The 26489-nt window shown below is 41.3% G+C and overlaps 2 protein-coding genes across 5 annotated transcripts in view; one reads left to right on the top strand and one right to left on the bottom strand.

The window, feature by feature from the left end:
• Positions 1-26489, top strand: part of LOC119021584 (centromere protein P) — an 82960-nt gene extending 56471 nt beyond the window's left edge. For both annotated transcript variants that reach the window (XM_037101950.1, XM_037101951.1), the window contains exons 7-9: positions 24672-24751; positions 24851-24942; positions 26256-26489. In XM_037101950.1, the coding sequence (XP_036957845.1) occupies positions 24672-24751; positions 24851-24942; positions 26256-26374 (291 nt within the window). In that variant the 3' untranslated portion in view covers positions 26375-26489. The remainder of the gene's footprint in view (positions 1-24671; positions 24752-24850; positions 24943-26255) is intronic.
• Positions 658-22460, bottom strand: ecm2 (extracellular matrix protein 2, female organ and adipocyte specific). Of its 3 annotated transcripts, none has more exons than XM_037101944.1 (12): positions 21234-22460; positions 16757-16888; positions 16166-16312; positions 11885-12073; positions 8792-9853; positions 8337-8452; positions 8059-8194; positions 6846-7003; positions 5707-5846; positions 5451-5563; positions 4351-4564; positions 658-2781 (listed from the first exon to the last, which is right to left on the bottom strand). In XM_037101944.1, the coding sequence occupies exons 2-12, from the start codon at positions 16884-16886 to the stop codon at positions 2613-2615; spliced, it is 2574 nt and encodes an 857-aa protein (XP_036957839.1). In that variant the 5' UTR covers positions 16887-16888; positions 21234-22460; the 3' UTR covers positions 658-2612. The 3 variants fall into 3 exon arrangements, with proteins under 3 accessions (XP_036957839.1, XP_036957838.1, XP_036957840.1); XM_037101943.1 differs by having other exon boundaries at positions 8792-9892; positions 21234-22459; XM_037101945.1 differs by lacking the exon at positions 11885-12073 and having other exon boundaries at positions 21234-22459.

Here is a 26489-nt window from a genome sequence, read left to right as displayed (position 1 = left end):
TGACTTTGATTCTCTGTACCAGCAGATCAAAGGGCAAAAAAAAAAATGTTGTCAACTGGACATTAATGTACAATATTAGTCACAGTGTGAAAGTTAATAATGAAAGTAATTGTTTTGATTGGAGTAATACATAAATGTATGTATGTATGTTCTTAATTTGTCCACCAGAGAGCACTGACAAGTTTATTATTACACTGTTAATGTCCTGCTCAGTACCTATGTTGGTCAAGATATGCGTTTATTTTAAAAAAATTGATATCGACCCAACACGTCTGTCAGATTTTTAAGTGTCTGTATCTGTATTCAGCCTCAAAAAAACAAGTTTTGGTTGGGCTTTACTTATGTTCCACTCAGATTGGTGGCGAATCAAAATGGACAACAACATCTCGCTCACATGCGGTCGATCACTGTCCCAGTTACTGCACAGATCCTGCTGCAGACCCTCCCAGTTACAAAGATGCCTTGTTGCTTTCTATCTGAGTTTATATGTTAATGCCATTTGAAACATAATGAACATGACTACCAGTGCTGTGCGTGTAATGATTATACTTTTACCTTAGTCTTACAGTGACCAGAAAATGTGACGTGTTAATCCTGAAGTGTTTCTTTTCAAATGGATAATGAATGTAGAGAGTGAGACTTCATCAATAAGGCAGTAATAGGAACATTGTGAAGTTTATTTGAGTTTTGCACCGTAACATTGTGATAATCTGTAGTATATAAAATCAGATAAACATTATTTTGTGTGATTTATGCTTGTTGGCCAGCCAAGAGCAAAGTGAAGGGCAGATGAATTTCAATTCAAAAGTTCAAATTCATCAAATTTTCAAGTCATTTTTGGTATTTGTCATATAACAAGTTCTTCACCGTAAATTTGACTATGATTTTTGGACAAGTTGTACCTTTATTCAATACTCTTTAGAGCAACAGTATCATCTGTAAGTACTGAAAGAGCATTTAATCAACATCTCTGCACATGCATAAAGAATTTACTCTTCCAAGCTGCAGAAACCTTCTTTCATCCACTGTCAGTGTTGACTTATTGATACATGATGCCACAGTTACACAGGTTGTTACACAGGTTCATCGAGCCACAGTCTGGTTGAATTATGTTTCTGTGTTGAGGTATATGGAGCAGATAATTGAAAGAAAACTTTTAAAATGGGAATTTATAGTAGTAAAAATACTTCCACAGCCAGTTGGTCCTCCCTCAGCTCACCTCTGTTCTGCTTGAGGAGAGTTCTTGGAAAGACCTTCACTATAAACAGGCGTTTGTTCGAGGGTTTTCCCAGAATTTTTCTCTTTCTCAGACCTCACAGTCCACATACTGCAGCCATACTCACCTCCATTAACTCTATAGCCTCAAACACTCTGCTAACTGAGATCGCGACTCAACAACGCACAAAGCCTCGTAAACACACCAGCTGCAGAGAAATCGTCTCATATTTAGTAATGAGACAAAGGGAAATAGATGTCAGCTGGATGTAATAGTTATTCAAGTATGTGTGGCCCGGCGTCACTGTTACTGTAGGGAATATCATTAAAGTACAATCTGACCCAGTCATACAAGTTCGATACCTGGAGCCATCAACAGGTAAAATATGACACTGTACTTTAAAGAAAAACCTACGCCATATAGTGAGACTGCCTAGCATCAGGAATAAATCTGCTTTTTTTGCACCAGAGGAAGTTACGTGTGCACACAAGAAGACACAATTTGTTTTTTGTTTTGTTTTTTGCCTTCTTATAGACATTATTCGCATTAAAAGATATTCAGATGGTTCAGACCAGCCTTCAAAAGGAATAAATGAGCTTCTCTATCTTTTTCTGTCTTTTTATCGGTAAGAAGGAAGAGTTTGCCAACAACTCTCCTTTAACTGGTTTCAGTCTTTAACACAAGGTCCTTGAACGATGTGTCACATGTGATCTCACTACTTACAGTCCTTTTTTTTTTCGTGTCAGGGTGAAAGGAAGCGCTGGAAGAAATAGAGCTGAGAAATGGAACATAAAGGTAGTGAGGTTGTTAAAAATAATGTGCTGGGCTTGCGGTCTCACTTCATAGAATTCTTTCCATTTTCTTTATTGGCGTTTTCATTTTACTGTGTATGGTGCTGGAATTCTTTCCGTTTTAGAGAGTTTAACATTTCATTAAAGAAGACAGATGTGTTTAATTTTGAAGTCTGAAGGTGTTCTGTCACCTTCACACCAGTTTAACCTGGGCCAGGCAACACTGCAAATCTACTTACCAGACCTTAAACGGTGTACTGGGGTTAGAAAAGAAGAAAGTCTTACTTTATGAAGCTCAGAAGGGTTCAGTCCAAGGATATGACACTGCAGTACATTCCCATAAGGCATATTACATCAGCAGAAACTGTCTTTTGACAGTTTTTTTTTTCCATGTTTAACCTTTACATCAGACATGTGAGAGCCTCCTTTTTTCTTATTTTGAGTGTAATTTAAGAAACATAACGTTTGAGGAGAGGCTGGTGACAATAAAAAAAAAAATCTTCTAGTTTGACTTTTTTTTGGCACATTAAAACCCAAAATCTTTGCCCTCATGTTTCTGAGGGTTTCAAGTGTCTTTTAGTTTTTTCGTTTTGTGTGAACTCAGGTCACTTGGTTTTCTGGGGTTTTAAGATCACACTGGAGGAAGAGCGCACACAGGAAAAAGCTGTCGGTGAGATCTTCTGCGGGTCGATGTAGTTGTTTTCCAGCCTCAGGGCCACCAGATTGGCGTCTCCACTGTGGTTCGGGTCGCAGATGCTGTCTTCAGGGATACTCCTGTAAGACACAGTATCAGGATGCAGTTAGATAAAAATGTTATTATATCTAGAATCAGTTATTTGTACAAATGATTAATTAATCATTCGGTCTATAATAATTTATCGGAAAACTCTCAGAAATATCTGTTTAGATTGCATTTTCTGTCAACAGCGTCCAAATGTGTTCAGTATACGTCACATAAGACAAGATAAGCCGCAAAACTTCACATCTGAAAAGCTGTAACTAAGTAAGGTTTGGCTTTTATTATCATAATAGTTGAGATTGATTGTGTCTTGAATACTATCTGACTAATAAAATAAAATAAGAAGAATTTCCAGGCTGTTGAACCCTAACCCTGCTTAATCGTACTTCCAAGCTTGTATTCATTGCTGCTCATTTATTTTCCTATATAATGTAGGTTATTGTCACTGTTTTGTACTGTACAACATGTGTTAAAATAATCTGCAGAATTAGCTCAGTGGCTGGTTAGTTTACTACCTGAAGAGACGGCCAACTTGGCAGTGCAGATGGATCTTAGAGCAGTGTTTTAAATTGTAAAAATGCTTTTACATAAACTCCTGCGACAACCTGGACCACTGTGTGTCCCGCACACGGACCTGTGAGTGAGTAAGAGGTGATTCAGGGTGACTCTCAGGTGGAAATATGAATCAACTTGTTTTGATTCCTCGTTGTCAAGACAACTCTCCGTCCAGTGAACTTTCAGCTTTAATATTGTCTGGCGGACTGTGATGAATGAGTCAGTTGTCTGGTCTGTCTCTGGTCTGTTGTGGGAGTCTTGGTTGTCCCTTGTCTTCTGTCTTTCATCACCTGGTTTTATTGTATTTCTGTTGGAGGCTTCTGCTAACTAAATCCAAGACAAGGTCCTTTTTTTTTTATTATTGTTGTCTTTTGAGTTTGAGGGAGAAAATCTCAGTCGTTATTCTCATTGTGCAATAAATAAATAAGATATACCAATATTAACATTTTTGTTTGATGTGTTACTTTATAATTTCTGACCTGTTTATTAAAACTTTGGTCTTATTTCCGTGGGGTTTTTTTTCCATCATTACAGCCAGCAGTGATACTATTCTACTGATTAAGATCAAGTTAATACGTGAGGCTGATGAATGCCATGTGATCCCAGATCTCGGCAATTAATTTGGTCAAATGAAGCCATCTAATCAGAAGTATTCTTCCTCTTCAATGTGTACAACATACGCATGAAACTCTCTGTCCTGATAAACTTGACTTGTGCATATCATCATAACTAGTTGAAATGATGATAATGGGCTTAAAGTTTTGATAAATATGGACTCATCCTTGAGATATGGATCCCCTGTGATAGGTTGATGATATTTACAGAAACTACAGTGCCTGTGTGTTGGGATATGTGGGTTGGAAAACGGATGGATGAAAAACACTTAAACTGAGATCCTGATATTTCCCAGAAATGATCGTCATAATGCGAAACTGCATGCAGGAACATGGAACTTTCAGTCTTGAAATCTTGCCTGGAAGACGTCACTTCAAAAACACAGTAAAAGTTTGGTCTGTTAGATGGATATGATGTGGATGGTGACTTCATACCTGATCTTGTTATTGTTGAGTCTGAGAAAGTGTAAGTTGGTCATCTCGTTGATGCCAGACGGCACAGTGATCAGCTGGTTGTGGTCCAGACACAGTTCCACCATGGAGTTGTACGAGCCGAAAAACGACTCGGGTTCGATTCCCTCCCCGTCCAGTTTATTGTAGGAGAGGTAGAGGTACTCTATACCAGGGTCCATGTGGGCAAAAACATAACCTGCAGAGGGATCGAAGGCCACAATTTCACTACTACGTTTTTCTACAATCTACTAGCAGTTGATTGGATCATCTGATTAATGGGCTATTGAAGTAAGAGATTTTGGGACAAAGATGGTGGAACTGATATTGATTATGATTATCTTTCACATTGCATGAAAATGAGATACGATGCCTGACAGAGAAGCCAGATCCCCTCGGGGCTGGAAAAAGCCAGTCAGTTTCTGAAACCTGTGTCCAGCTTTTCAGCTCGTTTCAACATTGTTTGCTCCACTGCACTCACTGTGATTTGTTATTTTCCGATAATCTTTTTTTGATATCTGTAATGTTTCTTGTACTGTTGGTCTGTTTCATATTTTCCCATTCCTACAAGACGATGAGAAGTCTTCTCATTATCTTCCTCTTCAGTTGTCTGACTCAGACTCGTCTGGTCTGAATTACCTTCTCGACTATTAATTAACAAGCTCAAAATGCTAGTTGCCCAAGTGGCATTATCTGTTGCTCCTCCTCACTATTGGTTGTCCTGCTCCATAAACTATAGTTAGTGCTGTGTTGTTGGAGTTATTGTTGTCTTGTAAAATGGTCTTGTATCAGCTGAAGCAATCACAGTCAACAGTTAAGCGGCCAACCCCAGAAAGTACCTTAAACTTGAGTTTGGTGCCTAAATTTACTTCTAGTAGGACCCTCATCTGAAACATGCAGAGAACAGTGGAAACAAAAACAAACCAAACAAAGTGAGTGCTTAATAAAAGTTAATTAATATTGCTATAATTATCCTGTCTATCAGATACTACTTGATGTGCAGACAGAATTTTGTTTTGACCTAAAAGTTGTTGAAGTCCTCCAACATTTAAACCAGTCCCCTTTCCTACGGATCAACACTTTACCTGGTATCCGCTCGATGTTGTTTCCCACCAGCACTAGATGCACCAGAGATCTGGGTAGGTAGGATGGAACCAGGTAAAGCTGATTATGTGAAAGGTCGATGGACTCCAGATTTCTGTACAGTAGCAAAAAGATAATGGAAGGAAGGATTTATTATAAATGGAAATGAGAAAATACATGGTGATTGTTATATTGTTAGTACATTTCTGTTATGCTGAAGAATAATTGCTTCTAGTGACAACTTTCTTTTTGACTGACCTGTGGCTGAACCAGGCCATCGGGGCAATCCTGGTCTCATCCAGCCTGTTGTGTCTCAGAGAAACTATGTTCAGATTCTGGGTCTGATTGAAAACTGTCTCTGAGATTTCCTCAATCAGGTTGTTTTCCAAATACAGCTCCTGAACGACAGCCAGAAAAGCAGAAAACAGGAACCAAATGTTTGATATCATGCGAGGACTATTACTAGGATGGAATTGATCCCAAAGTGTCATACGTTTTTACTTTTTAAAGAAAGCAGTAGTGGGGGGGCGTTACAACTTTGTCATTTAACAGTTGTCTTAACTGAGTGCTTTTGGTTAAGAGATCTTGGCAGACAAGTAAGTGGTTTGTTGGGACTGTTTCAGGTTGTACACCTATAATCCACCTCAAAACTAAATTCACGTTGGTTCGACCTGTCTTTGTTAAAACTGGAAACATAATCAACAGACAGGCTTGGAACGAACACCAGACACGTACTGAGATATTCTGGGTGTTACTCTAAATCATCCTCAAATCATGATAATTATCACCGTGGGCTATACAGTCCAATAAATCCTGAAATCCAAGACCTAATTAGGACTTCACATAAAATACTGCTGACAAGAAAGGTTTGGAGTTTTAGATTTACAGGGTGTGTGTAGAAACTCTTCCAAGGTCATAACGTGAAGTTGGTTTTTAGGGTGGATTTACAGCAGCAGCATGTCGCTGGTGTTCTCCACTTTTTGTGGTTAACCAGGGGCCGTAATTACAAGTTGGGTGGACTGGTTTCCCACAGGTAGAAGCGGAGTTTACTCAGTGGTGAAGTCTTAAACATCAGAGCCAAAAGGAAAATACTGACGCATCAGCAAACCTAAATTCCTGACTGAATGACTAACTGCTGCTCAGAAGGCCTCTGATAATGTAACTGAATGCCTGATGGATTTTATTCGAGACTATATGGTGTTGGTGGATGTATTGAAATTTGTTAAGCTTTTCAACTGCTCACAGCCTCTTTGAGCTTTATAGAGCCATTGAGGAGCTTTGGGACATGATACATAGTTTTGCCTAGCAGAGTTTTCTGGTGGCACCATCACACCAAACCAGTATTTGTTTAAGGATGTGGAATGAAGACATAAGAGCCAGACAGATACAGTTCATACCAGCAATGACATGGGAAGGCCTTGTGGTACGGTGCGAAAGTGGTTTCTGCCCAGTCGGAGATAAGAGAGCTGGATGAGGGGAGAGAAGGCCAGAGGATCTACATTCCCCTCACTCAGCAGATTTGCCTCCAGCTCCAGAATCACGAGGCTGCTCAAATCTGAAAGATTGAAAATACATAAACATTACTGTCACAGAACTGGAAACTCGTCAGTGCAGCAAAGGCACATCTGTTACACTATAGAAGTCAAACAGCTGATCTGTCAAGCAGAACTGCAGACGAAATGTATTTGATGAACAAGACAACACATCTAACGTAAAAAAGAAAAAAGACAAGTAACACAAAGGATGATGATTGTCGACTCGACAGAAGACAGAGGAGTCAAAGTCTTTAGAGCAAGAAGTGTTTTGGCTTCATCCAACAATCGCTCTCCTACATGTTACCTCACAGACAGCTGTCATGTGCACTGAAAGGTCACCAACAAACGAGATCAAAGTTGAGCTTGATGAGTTTGTTATTCACCCAAAAACTTTTTTTAAATAAAATCCCACAGCAGAGGGTTTCCAAAGCCTTCAACCAAATGACAAAGTTGGAACTGATGGAACTTTTAGCAGAACTGTGAGACGCACAGTTCCAGCAGTGCTGACAAGTAGAGCTGGCACCAGTTTCTCTCCAGAGAAAAACAAAAACTATTCTGCTGCTGATCACACAAAGAGGTCCCAATTGTTTCTATGCTGAAATTGCATCTTTGAGCAATTTTCAAATATCACAAAACATGATTACAATCAGGCCCTTTACGTTACGTTATTAATGATTGTGATCTAAAGAGAGAAAGATTTTAGTTGACAAACGGTGATATACACCAGATGAAATACTGATTGTCGCTGCCAACTTTAGTCAGCTGTATTTAATTAACATTATCTCAGGGAGTTGGCCAAACTAAAAAATTAAACTCCCTAGTGTTGTCTGGTTAATATCACTGCCTGACGTCTGTCCTGCACTTGGACAAAGAGGGTTTCCTGCAGAGAGACACACGGATCTGTTTCATTCTGATGTTCGCAAAAATGTTGTGAAATATAAACATTTCAGAAAGACTAACCGAGTGGGGATTGCTTCATGTCATTTTGAGGCAGGTTTTGTTGAGAGCAGACTGAGTGTTTTGTGACCTTAAAGCCGATGTCAGTGTGTTGGTGTATCATGGGATGCTGTGGTACCTCGGAAGCTGTTTTTGTGGATTCTTCTCAGTTTGTTCTCATTGATCTTCAGCTCCTGGAGGGTGGGTGGAAGGCCTGAAGGCACGGCTTCCAGAAGGTTGCCGTCCAAGTACAGACGCCGTAGCATCTTCAGACGCTGACACACACACATACACAGATTTTGGTGATACTGGAAAGTATTTAATGGTCATGTGTGCAAAACTGCTGCCTCTTCATTAATCATGTTGGTCTGAGCCATGTCTATAGGTCTTTAAGTGGTTTTGGCTTTTATTTCTTACTTTAAAGGCTTTAGCATCGATGCCGGCAGAGGTGAGTTTGTTTTTCTTCAGGTTGATCCATTCCAGGTTGGGGATACCATTAAAGGCTTCAGCTGGGATGCTGCTGATGTTGTTTCCTGCAGGTTAGAAGAAAGTTAGTCGGTTAACACTGAGAGCAGGAAAACTTTCCGTGTGCCTCATATGTGTTTTCAAATCACTGTCTGTGTTTCTCAGTTGGTTTCTGTTTCCTACTGGATTTGGCCTCAGTGTTTGTTTGTTTTTTTTATATATATATATAATTCTGATTCCACATAGTTAAAATGCCTGAATGTGGTTAGCTGTAGATCTAACAAACCTGTAGTTTGGTCCGTTCTGATAAGTACCCTCACACTACTGGTGTATGTGTTAGGTGCTAAATATTCTGCTAACACTGGGTGGCGCTCTCTCCAGCTCGTCTTGTCGTGCGCTTAACTTACCCTCCAGACTGAGAGATTTGAGCTCAGGTATGGCCAGAGGAGGAAAGTGGATCAGTTTTGCGTTGTCGCATGTCACCGTGACATCAGAGATGTCGCAGCCTGGAGGGAGGCCTCTTCTGTCCTCCACCACCACCTCCCTCTCGTCCCCATCCTCCTCCAACTCCTCCACCTCTGCTTCTGTCTCCCTCAACTCGTCCTCCGTCGCAGCAGGAGGTCTTGGGATCGGAGCAGGGAGGAAGTCTGGTTCCTCGGGTTCTTCAAGCTCCTTTGAGGGCATCTGAAACACATCTCCTCTCAGCCACACCTCTTCATCCTCCTCCTTCCGTTCCTCTACCTCCTCTAGCCGCTTCTCCTGCCGCTCCTCTACCTCTTCCAGCAGCTCCTCCAACTGCTCCTCTACCTCCTCCTGCCGCTCCTCTACCTCCTCCAGCAGCTCCTCCTGTCGTTCCTCTACCTCCTCTAGCCGGTCCTCCCGCCGCTCCTCTACCTCCTCCAGCGGGTCCTCCTGTCGTTCCTCTACCTCCTCCAGCCGGTCCTCCCGCTGCTCCTCTACCTCCTCTAGCCGGTCCTCCCGTAACTCCTCTACCTTCTCTCTCTGCTCCTCTAACTCCTCCCGTCTATTCTCTACCTCCTCCAACCAATCCTCATCCTCCTCTTCGACGAAAGCCAGTAATTCTTGCCTCAATATCTCCTCCTGCCTCCTCCTTTCCTCCTCTAGCTTCCTTTCCTGCTCCCATGCTTGTCTCTCTGCTGCCTCCTTTCGCCTCCTGTCTTCCTCCTCTTGTCTTTTCCTCTCAAGCTCCTCAATCTGCCTCCTCCACTCCTCCTCCTCTTTAACTGTCTGCAGCCTCAGTGCTTCCTCTTCCTCCCTCCTCTTCTCCTCTACTATTTTCCTTTGTATCTCTGCCTGCTCCTTCCTCTGCTTCCTCCGCTTTTTCCTCGCCTCATCCTTCCTCCTCAGGCGTTCCTCCTCCTCGCGGTGCTCCTCTTCCTCCCGCCAGAGGATTCGCTGGATCTCCTCTTGGGTCATTGGCATCACAGACTTGTCACGGTGGTTGTAAACTGGGGAGTCACCAGAAATGTCAAGGCTGAGGTCATGGTCTGGGGTGGGTGCAGTAGGGTGATGTGGGGGCAGCCAATCAGGGGACAGGAAGTGGTCAAGTGGAAGGAAAAAGACAGTGTAGGAAGATGGAAGACAGGAGAAGGGGATAGAAATAAGAGAGAGGAGAAAATGAGAGTGGGAGAAGAGAGAAAAAGGAAAAATAAAGAAACTAAAGAGAAAGTGAGTCAGGACAGAGATGGAGGTTGGTACAGACAGACAGACAGGAGGTGGACAGACAGAGACGGCTTTGTGTTAGTGTTGTAGACAGACAGACAGACACGAGACCAGCTCGTTGTAGCTACAGAGCAGACTGCTGCTGTAGGCCAGTCTGGATTAGTGAACTCTATCTACTATGAGCACAGCCAGGTAAAGTTGGTCCTTTTGTGTTTGCCCATGTTTTTGCCACCTGATATTCAGCTCACCTGTCTCACCGAATGCTGTTTCATAATCATAGAACTATGTACCAACAGCAAATACTGTAGAACTGAACGAATCTGAGATGTGAGCAGCAATTCAGAGGTCCGTTTGCAAAGTTGTTCCCTGACACTAATAAACAAATCTTTCCGAGTATAAAACAGCTTTTCTTGTTTTACCTTTACAGTTAACTCCAAACATACACAAACATCATCTATACACAGTGAACAGTTTATAGATATGTACATGTTTCGATGGTTAATGCTGTATTTATCTACATACAGTGATAAGTCCTCAACAAAATGATTTTGAGGTTCTCCTGCTTCACCTTCATGCATCCATATAGTGACTGTCCAGTGTATGACTGTGAGCAATGAGTTATCTACTGTCAATTCAACTGCTGTAATGTATTTCCCATAATTTCACAGTGGTTCACAGTTTCCTGTTTACAATGAAGGATGCACGCTCAGCAAGAAGGGAGAAAACTCAGTGCCAGAGAGTCTTGGTTGTTTATATATGGAAAATTGCAGTATTCAAAATCTATTTGGAGGAAAATTTATATGTAAAACAAGAAGGGAGAACTGAAGTTATAGCTCCTCCCCATCAAATTATGCCAGATGTCTTAATGCAGAAAAAAACACAGAGGGTTGTATGACTGGAGTGTGTGAGAAACTCTACACGCCTGTTGGTGATGTTTGTCTTTGAGAACGTAATGCATTTACTATCCAAAACCATCAGTCTGCCACTTCTTTCAGCTGCCAGGAAGCCCCACAGCGAAACAATAAATGTATAAAACAGAGGCTGACTAACGTTTGCACTGCTCAGCTCCTACACAGCCATAAACACAGAGTAACAGTGTGAGCTGTCAGACTGTAAAACAGGTGTTTCCTCCTCACCTGTTTTTGTACAAAACAGTCTACCACCTTATTAAAATCCGAGGTCAGACCCCTGGACTTAAGGTCGTAGATAGATTACGAGATGATGATAGCTATTATCCACTCTGAGCTAACATGGGGGTTTCCTTCTTGGAATAGTGAGCAATTATTTTGTCATTTGTGCAGATCATAGCACAAAACAACTGTTGGTGTTAACGTTCCCACAAACTCACACTCAGTTTGGTTTGTTTTCTGCCTCCAGCATGTTCACACATCTCACTGTAATGTTGCTTTTCAACAATTCAGATATACATCCAGTTTTGATTTTAGCTGAGACTGAATTGACAGTAAAAGTGAAACAAACACTGGACATTCTGAAAACAACATGTGGTTTCTCCCAACATACAGACATGTTTAAACTTTTACAACATGTGTGTTGATCTGACCCAAAATGTGCTGGGCACATTTTATTAAAGCCATGATTGAAACAGGAAGCAACATGCTGAGGCCTCAGAGACGGAGGCTGTTTCTTTTCATTTCTTTCCAGGAGGCAACTGAACAATTCAATCATATAAGTTGTAACGTTTTTATGATGTAAGGCGTTGAATGAAACCCGTCACTGGTCCTGATTGTCAGAAACATTGCTCATCTCTGTAGCCTTGTGATGTTGTACCATGGCGTTGCCACATGTTGTGTTTCTACCTGACTCCATGCAGACGGGGCAGCACTCCCCGGCGGGGGTGAAGGGAAAATGGCAGTGCGTTATGGGACAGGTGATCTCATCACAAACAACCCGCCCTCCGGTACACAGACAAGTCACACAGGGCTTTGGAGACCAGACGGCCAGGTCGAACATGGTCAGGCCCTGGTACACACACTGGCCCTCCTTACCTGAAGCAACACACACACACACACATTACAGTCACTTCAGTGGTTTACAACAGTTCAAATGTTTTTAATTTGGGATTTAGGACAGCAGTATGTTGTTTTTATTATTATTTCTGTCTATAAGATTAAGATGCAAAAGAAGTAAACATCAGTAATGTGGCAGTGGAGGCCAACCTGATACAATATGAAACACAACACAGGTATAAAAACAGTTTACAGAGCTTCATATCCTCAAAAAAGACACAGACAGTGGATGCCAACGTGATCCTATTAAGTGCTGAATCTTGAATGTCTATTATTTCATAGATGTAGGTTTTAGTAAAAGCTTAGCCCAAGTGTAGTCGTACTACACAAGAAGAAAAAAACATCAAATGCTGTTACATCTCAGTCCAAATTATTAGATTAATTCTATAATTATAGAGACTGCCAACCTCTGTTTTGGGTTGTGTTTATTTTACACATTAAGTTGGATCAGATCAGCTGAACTGGTTAAAACTGGCTAAAATCATTTATGACAGAATTAGCCGTTTCCCCCAAATGCCAAGGGGAGTCAGAGGGGAATTAGGACCTACAGCAACAGTAAAACTGGGGTCATCCTCTGGCCGCCTTGAGAAAACTCTGCCTAGACCAGTCAATGTTCAGATGTCTTAACAAGGCAAATTCAAGGAGGGTCACACGTCACATGTCGACCCTTGTCATCCTCCTCAGCAGCAGCAGCAGCAACAACAGGCCTTGCTGAACTAATTGCTGTGTGCGTATGGTCAAATCTGAAGCCTGTACTTTATCATCAGAACCAGACAAAGCAGTGGTTTGTAGCATTTCCACTCCTCCCTGTGCATTAACTCCAGCTTGTAACAGGACGAGGCTGTGACTGGTAGTGAGTCAGTAAAACAGACCGTAAACCACTATGATACAGCAGGAAGAGGCTGTTTGTGTCTATTTTAGGTCTGCCCTGCCTGTCATCTATCCTTTCTAATGGTATGCTCTTTGTTAGGTCCATAGGAACACAGGTAGTTAAGAGGCTCAGGCTATTTCTCTTAAGTACGGACTCCTTTATCTCTGTCCTTTTTACTGAGACTGTCACCCTGTCATCTCTGCTGCAGCGCACACAGCATCATACTTTAGAGCTTTTCTTTTCTCTCTTCATCGTTGAGTAAATTGTAGGGTTTTATATAAATAATACAGCAATCAGACTCTCCTGTGGCACCGTCTTTCCATTGTCTTGACTTCATTTTTCTATGTGTTTTACTAGCAGTGAAACAATTAGTTGATTGAGTGGCGAACAATGAATTGAAAGCAGTTTTGATAATCAAGCAAAAACATGAATCATTCCAGCTCCCAGCATCTTCCCTGAGAGGATTTTCTGCTTGTTTCTGTTTTATATCCTTGTAAAAATCTTTGGGTTTTGCTCTGTTTGTCAGACAAAACAAGACATTTGAAGATTTGCAAAATAAATGAGTGCCAAGATTGTTTTTGGTTTTTTTTTACAATCTTGTGTGGATGATGTAATCTACAATTACAATTTAGGGAAAAATCTTTGCTTAATTTATCTGAGGTCCGATGCACTGAAGGTTGATGAAGAGAATGAGGACAGTAGGTATTTCCAGTGAATAATAATTTAGGTAGAAGTTGATGAAATGCAAACAAAAATGTACCCTGTAACTTGAATTCTGTAATCAGATATCTGGATATGAATACAGAGGATTTTTGTATTGGACAAGTTCTGGTTTCCATTTTGTAGTTTGGTCATTAATACTTGAACTATGACCAATCAGGTCCACTTACTTGCTTTTTGTTTGCAGCTAACAGTGATAATAATGATGTGTTCTATACAATCACCTGTCAGACTGTTGAAAGCTTCAGTGAAAGACTAGTAGGTTGACCGGCAACATTTTGAATTAGATAGTGAAAGCTGGTTTTGATTGATTTTCAATTTAGAATAAAATATCGTGACACCCCGGGTGAACCTCAGCTGCTCAGTTGGCAGAGCGTGCAGCACACGTGTAGCAGCTGCGTCCTCCTGTGAATCTTTTCTGCATGTCATCCGTCTTCTCTCTCTCTTTCCATGTCCTGTCCTCCAAATGAAGCCATTAAAAGGCCAAATAAAAGTGAAGACATCATGACATCCCTACCCAACGGAGACGAAAGTGATTACTGGAACACTCGCTCCACCCAATAATTGCGCTTCAGGGAAACACAGCGCGCACGTGTTGTCTGCTGGCGGTCTGTTTTCACTGCAGCTCTGCGTCCTGAATTAGGTAGTTGTTACTTCAACAACAGCAGTAAAACTGTAATTCACAATGCGATGGTCACATTGTGCAATCAGTCTGGGGTTTGACAAGTGTGTCGACCTGAGCAGCTTTGACTGTTTGTTTAAAGAGCCGACCGCTTGTCATGTTGATCTCTCTGTAAACTGTTCTCTGGTTTGTGTGGTTGTTGTTACGTCAGTTTTGCCAGCTTGTCTGAACACAGAGGCATGTTCTCATATCCCAAACAACAGTCAGATGGTTTACATCTACATGAAAAGAAAATCCCACTGCAGCTCCCAGCAACAGGCATCCACCAACACCACCTTCCCCTCTAATCACATAATGCTGACTTTATTGTTGGGAGCTGAAGGGCTTCCACGTGGCTTTGAGGTTCCTCTCCGGAGTCTCTGTCTTCATCTCTGTGTGTTGGATATTTTTTAGGACTTGTTTTCTGACTAGTGCTTCTCCCACAGATGGTTTTCCCTTCTGTTCATGTTGGAATGTGATGATTTGTCATTACATTACTGAGCTCCAATAACGAGCAGCCTCATTATGAGAACAAGGCGAAGCCTCAGAGCTCAGCTGTTCTCCCACTGCGCTCATACATCCTGTTTAAATGAAATATCCTGTGTTTAATTCCGGTAAAGATTTGATTTCCTTTTATTAAGAGTTTATTGGCCAGAAAGCTCTCATGTAATGTACCACTTAAAAGTGTGAAATGCAGATATTCATTCCGCCTGTTTCCATGTTGGTTTACACAAAAAGATACAAAAATACGAATGATGAGAAAACCTTGTTAAATTGTCTTTTAAAAACTGGTGACATTTGCTGCACAGACATGGCGCCTGTTAGTGCACCAGTTAAATCTAATTGAAAGTCTAAACCATGTTTTTATTTCCTAGATTAAAACAGGCTTTTTGGAGGATTATTGTTGGATCAATCAAAGATTGAATCAGTGCACAGAGTGAAGTCAGGAACATGCTTCTCTGTTTGCACATAAACAGACTCCCACTGGTGTTACCCAACAAACTTTCACATGATTATTTTCTTTAATACTTTGGGTGTAACGTTAATATATCCATTTAATTTCCATTTAATTTCCATTGTTCCATTTCAGGCTCTTTTCGGCCCAACTGGCCCTGACAGGATGTTGGATCGGTCAGCTCGTTTGATTTGTAGCATTGCGTATAGTAGTGCGTTTTTATAAACTATGTTTGAGAAATCGATTGCCCTGTCAACAGAAAAATTAACCTCGGCAACTTTGCAAAACAGGATAAATCATTTATCAAGCAAAAATTACAAATATGCGATGGTTCCAACCACCACGTATGAGGGTTGGCTGAATGTCTCTGTGTTATATAACTGTAAATTGAACCTGTGGGTTAGTCAGACTTGAAGAAAGAACCTTGGACTACAAACTGGGAACGATATGTCCCCCTATTTTTTAGGATAATCTGGAAACAATACTTTTGAAAGCAATCATTGTTGCAGCTCTGTTTGGGAGGCGTGTTATTCATACGACACGTCTCCACAAGGATCTGTAGTAACGCGTGTTAAAGTATCATTCACACAAAAAACAACGCTTCAGGTCTCTCATCCAGTAGTGAGACCACAAAGACCAACAGAGCCCAACGTGATCTTCATAATGATAGGTGGATCAGTGACAAAGTAAACTGTGGTCATCTCTAGGTTTTCACTTTTAGCAGGTGTTTAAACCATCTAATGACAGAGAAATGGGGGATGCTTTCTGCAGGCTGTCTGGTTTACAAGCCCTCTGAAGAAAATGTTGTAAATGGACAGGATGTCACAGTGACATTAAACTGTAACAGGCATTGGTCTCACTGACCTGGAATAACGTTGTAGCTGGAGTGCTGTTCTTGCGGGGTCGACTCCAGGTACAAAGACTTTCTTTCAGGATCCACTGGGATGCCGAGACCAGGAATAAGTTTAATCTTCAGTGGTCTAGTGCGCCCGGCTTTGGCCCTCCCATGACCTGCAACACAGTAACATCAGATTTCATCAATCTAGAAACTGCAACACAGCAGACAGATAGTCACAAGATTCAAGGGCCGATCTTGTTATAGGTTTATAGATACAATTTGTCCCACTTTTAATATACGTTTGTTTGTCCCAAGTTTCAAGTAAAAATGAAAATGTAAGTGACAGCATCCACAAGCCATTTCTTCAGACTGTCGATTACGATTCCCATTTTTTTCCAAAGCCAAAGCAAAAAGTTGAATCAGGCATTTCACAATGACTGTTCTTTGTTGGGAAGGCAGTTTTTTCACTTTCACTGAAGCTCAGCTTGCGTTTTCTCCCTCCAATCTTTGTCCTGGCTAAACACATCCTATCTCTGTTCTAGATACTGAAATAAAACTGAAAACAATCTTATCAATAAACTGCACAGTGGCTAACAAGAAGAAGCACAAAGTCTCACCATATCCGTCCTTCCTCCTCTTCCCCCGGCGAGTCCCGTCCTCGTTGCGAGGTCTGTTCTTGGCCTGGGCGTCCGGGACGGTCAGGGTCACCAGCAGCCACAGACTGGCCACCACCAGCCACCACCTCATCACTGCAGAAGTCATAGAAAGTCTTTTTGTTAATACTAGTGTCTATCCAATACCTCTATGTACTGATCTTTACAAATCTGCTTTTTTCAGTGCGTCAGACAAGTTTTTTTTCCTGAAATATTAAATGTAATTTAAACTCGAGCAGAGATGCAGTTTGTAATACCCGATGCTACAAACACATTTCAGTAGGCAGCGCTGGACTTCACCAGTTCCTCAGAGAGGAGATCAGCAGGTTAAATCAGACATACAAAAGACAAAAGGAACAATCGAAACAATTAACTCTCCCTATAGCCATGGTTGGATATTAAACATTCAGAAACGTAGGGGCACGGCATGGCCTCGGGTTCGAGGCGCTGACCGTGAACGATATATCCAGGGTTTGATTCCTGTCGTCCCCCCGTCTCTCTTTATCGTCGTTTTCTCTCAATAAAAGCATAAAATCCTGAAGAGCGAAGATTGATTGTCATGTTTCCTTTTGTTATTAGTATAACAAAAGCTAAAATGACTGAAAACCAAACACACAGATCCACGTTGATTCTCCACCTGCGGAACAATAGACAGACGACAAACAGAGATTTTACCTGCAGCAGCTCTCAGACAAAAAAGAACTGTTATCACTGCCGCTGGCACTCATATAGCTCTCTGCTAGGGTCCTAATGGAGGGTTCCCTGTGTTTGTGTGTGTGTGTGTGTGTGTGTGTGTGTGTGTAATGACTAGTCTACACACAACAGTCCTGTCATTATTACAGCAGTTATCTGAAGCTAGCACACACCTTCACACACCTGATAGTTTGTCTTCTGTCTGATTCTCCCTCTGAATGCAGCAGATTGAACGCGTTCTCTGTATCAGCCTCCATAACAACAACAGAGATTGAGACAGACGAGCCACATTTAGACGTCCATCAGTTACCAGCCGTTTAGTGACTCTTTTCATATTTTGTCACCGAAAGACAGTTCTCTCAAAATCTGAAAATGTTAGAGGGCTTTTTATCCCCGGAGACAGAACATTTAGCAGCTAAGACGCCAGCTAGATTAAAACAGACTTCTTGGATGATTATTGTTGGATCAATCAAAGATTGAATCAGTGCACAGAGTGAAGTCAGGAACATGCTTCTCCACAGAGTCCCACTGGTGTTACTCAACAAACTTCCACATGATTATTTTTCTTTTATTCTTTTGGTATAACATCAATATATCCACTTAATTTCCATTGTTCCATTTCAGGCTCTTTTTGGCCCAACTTGCCCTGACAGGATGTTGGATCGGTCAGCTTGTTTGATTTGTAGCATTGCGTATGAAGAGACTTCACCGCTTCCTCAGAAGGAGATCAGCAGGTTAATCAGACATACAGAAGACAAAAGGAACATTTAAAACAATTAACTCTCCCTATAGACGTGGTTGGATGTTAAACATTCAGAAACACGGGGGTTAGAGGCGCTGACCATGAACTGACATATCCAGCTAGTTTTCTTAAGAGTTGAGAGTTGATAGAGACCAAAACGTAGCTAAAAAATGAGTAAATGTTCAGCAGATCGACACAAATATGATTTAAATTAGTCAATAATGTTGCTCTGTGTCTGATGGAGGTAGAAGTTGGCAGCGTTTTATAATATATAAGTTGATATCAGGGTAAGATGATGTTCGCCTGCCCTCGGGGTCAGGATCAGCTGTAACCTGTTTTCATGTTAGTCAAAGACGTGTCTATTAAGATTTGTTTTTTCTGTCAGGCGACTAATCTTATTTTTTGTTGTTTTTATTCTTCTCTTGTTTGTCTTCACTCAGCAAATTTCTGATCATGTGAGAGAGAAAATGTTTTCCTCGATACGTAATCCATCAAAGCATAACAACAATAGTTACGATATACAAAAATAACCCATAACCTCTGTGTTGATACGGTTAAATAACAGGCTGAGTCCTCGGTTGACTATTTTTATTGTTATATATTTCACTCTCGACATAATCCTGGATCCAGTGTCTGGTCCTGACTCTGCACTCAGACCTTTAAATAAAATTAAAGCACATGAAATTATCCACAACAGACGGTAATAGCTGGTCTCGGATCAGTTGATGCTGCTGACATCAGCCTTCAACTAAAACTTGCTGTAATCCAACTCCAAACATCAACACTGACCAGCAAACAGCTTCAGGTGCATTACCACCACCTTCTGGGCCAGAGTAGTGTAGAGCTACAATGATTAATCGATTGGTTATTTATTAGTTGTCAACCAAGAATTTAAAAAAATCAAGAGCAGTGCACATATCACGTGACATCCGCCTACACTGTCATCACAGTAATCATATTAGTCATTCACATTTTCTTCTGGATGAAAACAAAACTGAAGTCTGCAGCTCTGCAGACTGGAGGAGGTCTGAGCTCACCGTCAGCTGGTGCTGAGACCCGCCCACCTCGACTCAGCACCAGCCAATAAGAAACCAGAACTCAGTAGTGACTGGAGACAGAGAGAGACAGAGAGAGAGAGAGAGAGAGAGATCGAGTGCAGAGACAGAGGAAAGAAAACAGGAGGGAGGGGAGAGAAATGGAAAATATTCAGCAGTTCAGTTTCTGGATGAGCAGGCTCAGACGGAGAGACTTCCAGCAGGAACACAGAGGATAAAAATAACTCTGGACTCTGTTTGTGTGGAGTTAAAACGAAACCCAGACAGAACTTAAGATGAAGTTTCTTCTGCTGCTGTTTCTGTTTGTTTCCCTCAGTATTTCACTTAATAACTGGATTCCTGGGAAATAGTTAGAATTACATGTGAACACCAGCAACTTCCTCAAGATTTCAGCTCCACACAGATTCTAGTTGTCACTGGGGTTTCAGATGTTGCTGTTCTCCCTCCACATCTCCACCTTGTACAAAAAGACGAGACACAGAGAACAGTGATGAAGGTGATTTGTTGTTGATGAACTTGGACTAAAGCTAAACTTAGACTCACTTTGAGAGTAAAAGCTTATTTGAAAATATTCTCGAGATGAATCTGACGTCTACGTTTATAGTCACGTAATCTGTCGAGGCGGCCAGTTTAGTTCCTGTTTTTTTTTTTCCCCGTGTATCTTCGCACAGAGTTTCTGACATGAGTCCTTTTTGAACAGTTTTATCTGCATTTTGTTTAACAATCGAGTATCTCTAGAGATGTTTGTTGTTAAGATCTTTATACCATTTTGTAGCTGCAGCGTTGTGATCTGTATTTTCTATCAACTTGTTTCATCTTTTGAATATTTCCCGCTCTGATCAGTCTTGTATTGTGTTTGACCACGAACAGTAGAGACTTCCCGGACATGTTGTTCTTCACTCTGCGTCTTTCATCATGGCTGCTCGTCCTGTTCCATACAAATGCAGTCGTAGTGAGAAGGTGATTGCTCGTGTCTTCGTTGTAGCTGTTTGTTGTGATGTAATATCACATCTGCTTGAGCGATTCATCCAGTCCAGCAGTGAACAGTACAAACAGAAGCAGCACCAGAGACGACTGACAGAAGTGATGTACCTGCTGTGGAAAACTGCTGGGCTGACCTCAAAGAACCAGCACCGAACTGTTCGGGACATTTTGCTTTGTGAAGCTTTGGGTCTCGGGTCGGGTTATGTATCAGATCTGGCAGAAACACTCGGGTCTGGTCTGATCATCTCTTATAGACGAGGGTGCAGATCAGACGCGGGAACTCTTCAGCTCTGCAAATCTAATTCAACCGTCTCATCATATTCTCAAACAACTTGATGAAAATAAAACATTTTGCTTTGCTTTGCTCAGTGTGCACGCTGCCAAAGCCTCGAGGAAGTCACTCTGTTGAATGAGGTCTTTATTTTCAGTTGATCTAAAAATGATTCTGTTTTTATTTCTTATAATCACTGTGAAATTTGGATCCAGGTAATTTTTGCAAAACCTGAACAAATATGTTATTATTATCACTTCCCCGAATCTCCAAATGTCCTCGTTCACTGTCAGATGTTCTTACACAACAACAGAACATCCTCAGGGGGGTAAAAGGAAAGTTTCAGAGTGCTGCATCAAAACCAGGAAGAGAGCAGACATGTTGATCATTTCAAAAAGTTAAGAATCTGGATCCTCAAGGTCCGGTTCGGTTCTGGTTCAGGTCTGGTCTGCGTTAGATTGAACGAGTCTTGATCAGATTCGGTTCGGATCGCTTAAGTCGCCAGAAGATTCTTTTCTTTTCTTTTCTTTTGGACCTGTGAGGAAAATTATTTACAGCAACTGAAACAACTGATTACGAATCATCGCAGCTCAGACGGACGGACGGACGGACGGAGCGACAGACAGACAGACAGACGAACACTCAGGAGGGAGGAGCTGAACACAGACAGACAGAAGGACATTAACTCTACTTTACCAGAAGTTTGAAGGCGGCTGCAGGACTTGAGGCCAAATTCTTCCACCCTCTTTTCTCCTCCTCTGGTTCTTGCTGGAGCTCCAGGAGAGCTGTGTGTGTGTGTTTGTGTGTGAGTGTGTGTCGCTGTGTGATGAGACTAAGTGTGTGTGTGCGTCTCTTGTCCTTGGTGTGTCTCAGAACGTGGAAGCGGCTGTGTGGAGCAGAGCTAATAGAGCTGTGAGGAAAGCCAGGATTTGTACTGCAGCTGGGACGAGAGAGTGAGCGAGAGAGTATTAAACAGACAGAGAGAGAGAGAGAGAGAGAGAGACAGGTCTGACATCTGTCTGAAGGAGGACACGGCCAACACGCTGCAGGATATTGAAGAAAAGACAGTGAGGGGAATCATCACAGGTTAAATATTCAAATGCTGCTCAGTGAAGGGAACGAAAACCCGGAGGAGTTTTTACCGAAACAAGCTGAGACAGACTACGAAACATTCAGGCTGCTGCAGCTCTGCAGGGAAATATAACAGGAAGGTCTCAGAGGAGGTGAAGAAGAGGTGACGTTTACATACAGGTCAGAGGTCAACCGAGACCGAACATCCCAATCCACTGTCAACGATTAAGACTTCTCAGAAACATGCTGGAATGAAACCCCAAAAGATGAAAGACGTGAATCATTGAAACCCCGAAATTACATGACAGTGAAAATCAGCTTCCTATTTAATAGTAAACATAGTAAAACAGTTTGAAATAAATCAAGAAGGAGGTTCAACAGGTCGTCTACTTCACTCTGGCATTGTAAAAGTATAACAAGAAACATAACGTCACTACGACAGTGGCAGTCCTAAAAAATATAATTAAAGTACAAATATTTCAGTATTTAGTTTGAGACTTCTGCGACACTGAAACTGTGAATGAACTTGTAATTTATGTTTTGTAAGCAGGCGACTCACCTCGGTTCCAGAGAGGATTCAGTATTTGACACAAATGAATCACAGTTGGTTGGAATTTGAAATTATTCGTGAACTTAAAAGTTCAAGTTCAAGTAATAAAACCTTCAGCTGGACTCATTCTGGAACGGCTCAACCTCTCAGAACATCCCAGAAACGCAGGTGAAATGACACCTGAATGATTCTGTCTGAAGAGTGTTTGTGTTGGAAATCACTCGTATTTGCTGCCTGGCACGTCTGCAGCTTATAAATAACTTCTTTAAATGTCTAACAAACAGTCCAAACCTGTAAAATATTCTGTTTTATGTCAAAGAAGAGCAGCAAAACGCTGCTCTTCTTTGACATAAAACAGAATATTTTACAGGTTTGGATTTTACACCGTCACCTCCACCAGCAGTGATACCTTTAGCATGTTAGCGAGCTAATTTAACATTAAAGTGAATGTATGGAGGATGTGATGCTGAAGCCCAGCTGAGACTGATGAGAGGTAATCAGTGTCTGACATCAACATAAATCCACGTTAATGATCTGAACATCTGCCTGACATTTACAGTGAGTGATCACAGAGTGTTGGAGGCAGCAGGGAGTTTTCCTCTGACTCGGCTTTCATCGTCGTTTCAATAAAGATTTTGTTCGCCGTGCGTCGGCTCTTTGATATCAGCCTTCAATTCGTCTGTACCACAGAAACATAATGTGGTCGAGACCTGCAGGTTCATCAGACCGACTCGTGTAATGTAACGAGATGGGTGATTCTGTCTCGGCTTGTCTGCATTCAGTTACCTCACAGACGCTCGTCCGTCTTCTGTTGAAGCATAACTGCCATTCAGAACCGTCTGTGCTGATATTTAAGTTGTCTGAGACGAACTTTCTTCAGATTTTGACACAAATGTCCACTTGAACTGAGATTAACTGGGTAGAATTTGATGGACAAAAGTTCACTGTGACCTCACAAAACACATTTTTGGCCACAACTCTAGATTTTATTTATTTATAATAACTACGACAACATTTTACACAGATGTCAAATAGAATAACATATGAAGTTATGACATCTGGTCAGAGACGAAATGCACATCATGATGACATCCTGCTAAATATGTTTCAGTCATCTGTGTTGTGTGTTTTAGGTTGATAGCAGCTTTTTCATACTTTGTTTACTTGACATGCAGATATGATGCACGTGAGACGAGGACAGATTTAGAGCTGCTGCATGAAAACAAAAATGAGGTGTAGAAAATCAGCAGAATCAACCTGAGATCTGAGACGAGGAGTGTTGATAAATATCAGCGCTGACGATGTTTGTGATGTGTCTCTTTGTCACAGTAGGTGGCAGCAAAGCACCAACGTGAGGCTGGTTTAGAAAAAACCTTTGAGTGAAATCAAATAAAACAAGAAGGAAAAATGCAGTAAGTAGCTGCAACAACCGCAGGGTGTGGTGACTCCTGCAGCACACAGTGAGACACTTTACCTGTTGTGCAGGTACGTGTCACTGTAATTATCATAATAATCTTGCAGTGGAACTCTGATGTCTTTGCAGCTTTATTTGAGATATTCTGATATTTCTGCACCTCGTCCTGTTACACTGATCCTGTGTGAATCAGACAAACGTGTGTGTGGTGGAGGTGAAGTCACTGCTGCTGAAAAACTAACATGTTTGTTTTTTTCTGTTAACTCCGACTTGCGTACCGTCTCGTCTGTCACTGTGAATTCTTCATGTGACAGTAATCTGCTGCTCTCATTAAAGACAGGAGACGAACAAAAGTGCTCAGTTAAAAAAAGAAAAACACAATAGAGGACGATAAAGACCTGATTCTGGTCCGATCTGAACTCATTCAGGGAGTAAAAACTACTGACAGCAGTCTGGATCTGATTATAGACGGCAGCTAACACACACACACACACACACACACACACACACACACACACACACACGCATCACAGCTACAAATGCCATCAAGGTTGAATCACCTGGACACACCCCTCACCTGTTGAACACACCCATAATGACTGAAGTATGCTGGAGAACAGTCGGTGGTGTGTGTGTGTGTGTGTGTGTGTGTGTGTGTGTGTGTGTGTGTGTGTGTGTGTGTGTGTGTGTGTGTGTGGAGGCTGTAAAATCAATCACATTAACAGGTTTATGATCAGATCAGATTTCACGTCACTGAGCAGATGAATCACTTCCTTCTGTTTCGGGTCGTGAACTTTTCTTGGTAGAAAAACAAAGAGAAGAGTTTTTTTTTTAAATATTTTTTTCTAACAGGAAACTGAAGCAGCATTTTCATTTTTCATTCAAAGTTGATGAATCTCCAACACGACCTGCGATGCTACAAATATTCCTCTCGACTCCTCATCACAGTTTAATGTTGTGACTGGTGTACAGACGTGTCTGATGAATGAGGCCTCAGCGTTCAGCTCACTAAACACATGCTGCAGCGCCCCCCGCAGGACAACTGGTGCAGCCACACTGAGACTGACTGTGTTTCTATGATGTTTATGTCTCTGTGCAGGAGAAGTATCCGTCTGTCGTCTGTCTTCCAGGAGGCTGCAGGTCAGAGGTCATGACCCTGAATCATCCTGAACTTCCAGGGTAAATAAATCCTGATGAGACTGAGAGAAATCTGAAATCTGTCCCCTCCTCCCTGCTGACCGCCTGCTTTTATTGTGTTTTTGTTTTTTGTTTTTTTAGCTGCGTCTTGGTCGTTCATTGGTCGGTCGAGGTTTCCAAGGAGGGCGGAGTCACTCCGAAGATTGACCTGGTGACAAAGATCCCTGAGAGAGGTGAGATGTCCCACTCTCCTGTAGTTCACCTGAACTCGACAGACAGGAGGCTCAGTGCAAACACTGACAGGGCAATAACACTACAGACTGTTTCTGTAATGTAGGTTCAGTTTTAGACTAAAGCTGCAACAATAAATCAGTAAGTTGTCAGCTATTAAATTAATTACAAACTATTTTGAAAATGTTCAAAATTCTCTGATTTCAGCTTCTTAAATGTGAATTTTTCCTGGTTTTATTTCCTCGTCTGTGGCTGTAAAAATGAATATCTATGGTTTTTTTAGGAAAACACTAATCAACATTTTTCACCATTTTCTGACATCGTACAAACCAAACAATTCTTTGATTAATTGAGGATATAATTGACAGATTAATTGACAATGAAAGTAATCTTAAGCGGCAGCTTTCTCACACTGATGATTTTTTTTCATTGATACAAAGACACCAAATGTATGTTGACACACTTCTGACACACACTCAGCAAAAACAAATTGTTTTTGCTCTTGTAAGATATAAAACAATTAAGATTTTTTAGTGGCTTTTTGTAAACCTGGAAGGATTTTCTCAGGCAAGGAGAAGTGCTCAAAATCTGAGGGAAATAATTATTTTTCGTGCATTTGAAAAGTCAGCAAGTTTTTTTTTACCAGATTGAACTCTTGAGTTCCCACTTATTATATAATCTTGATTTTAAAGGTCTGCAATTTTCGAATAATTTCGTACAAACTCTGACCTAATTCATAAACAGTTTATACAAAATACAAGCAAATATTTGGGGGGGTTTTTTTCAGCTTTATTCTCCTTTTTGTTGTTTATCCTTTTCTGCTGACACGATTAATATTGACCAGCAAAGACTAAATTAGGGCGACGACTTCTGATTATTTTTATTTTTTGTTCTTGTTACTATTTAACTCTTGAAAATAAGTGAAAACTTTTGTCCTACATCCAAAATGAAAAATCCAAACAGTTCACCTTTAAACATCACAAATAATAGAATCAGAAACCGATTTATTGCCAAGGATTTTACACCAACAAGGAATTTGTCTTGGTGGGGAAGGTGCATACATTTAAGACAATAAACTATAACTTTGTGATTTGTAAATCTGGATCCAGCTCCTGAAAAATAATAATAGTAAAAAAAAAAAACTGTCAAAGTATCAATTTATCGCTGCAGTGCTTCTAGAAATTATTTGGAATCGAGTTTTTACATCCTCCTCATTATTATAACTTGTTTCATGGCTGTTTACTTGTTGGACATGACATAAATTATTTAGTTTGTTCTGATCTTGAATGACCAGTGAGATGTTTTGTCTCTGCAGCGCTGCAGCTGTTCCCCTCTCAGCCTCTGGTCGGCGCTGCTGAGGCCTTTCAGAGCCTGCTGAGGATTCTGGGACCTGAAGCTGCCATCGAGTCCGTCATCATGGCGGTCAGCCTCTGACAGGACACATAACTCACACCTTCATCTCTAAAATGTAAATCATGAACCTTTTTTTTTTTTTATATGTTCTCACATGTCAAACCTGACGGATAAATAAAGCAAACACACGTCAACA

The sequence above is a fragment of the Acanthopagrus latus genome, chromosome 6 (assembly GCF_904848185.1).
Source record: "Acanthopagrus latus isolate v.2019 chromosome 6, fAcaLat1.1, whole genome shotgun sequence".
Lineage (NCBI taxonomy): Eukaryota > Metazoa > Chordata > Actinopteri > Spariformes > Sparidae > Acanthopagrus > Acanthopagrus latus.
Note: the sequence above shows the minus strand (reverse complement) of the source record. Positions and strands in the feature narration are given on the sequence as shown.

What these genes read in the sequence shown, in the direction of transcription:
- ecm2 (XM_037101943.1), bottom strand. Translation starts at nt 16,886, where the DNA reads ATGAGGTGGTGGCTGGTGGTGGCCAGTCTGTGGCTGCTGGTGACCCTG. An exon ending in TCGATGCTAAAGCCTTTAAA is followed by an intron (nt 8,195 to 8,336) that starts GTAAGAAATAAA and finishes TGTGTGTGTCAG; the next exon opens with CGTCTGAAGATGCTACGGCG. An exon ending in GCCTTCCCATGTCATTGCTG is followed by an intron (nt 5,847 to 6,845) that starts GTATGAACTGTA and finishes GCTGTCGTTCAG; the next exon opens with GAGCTGTATTTGGAAAACAA.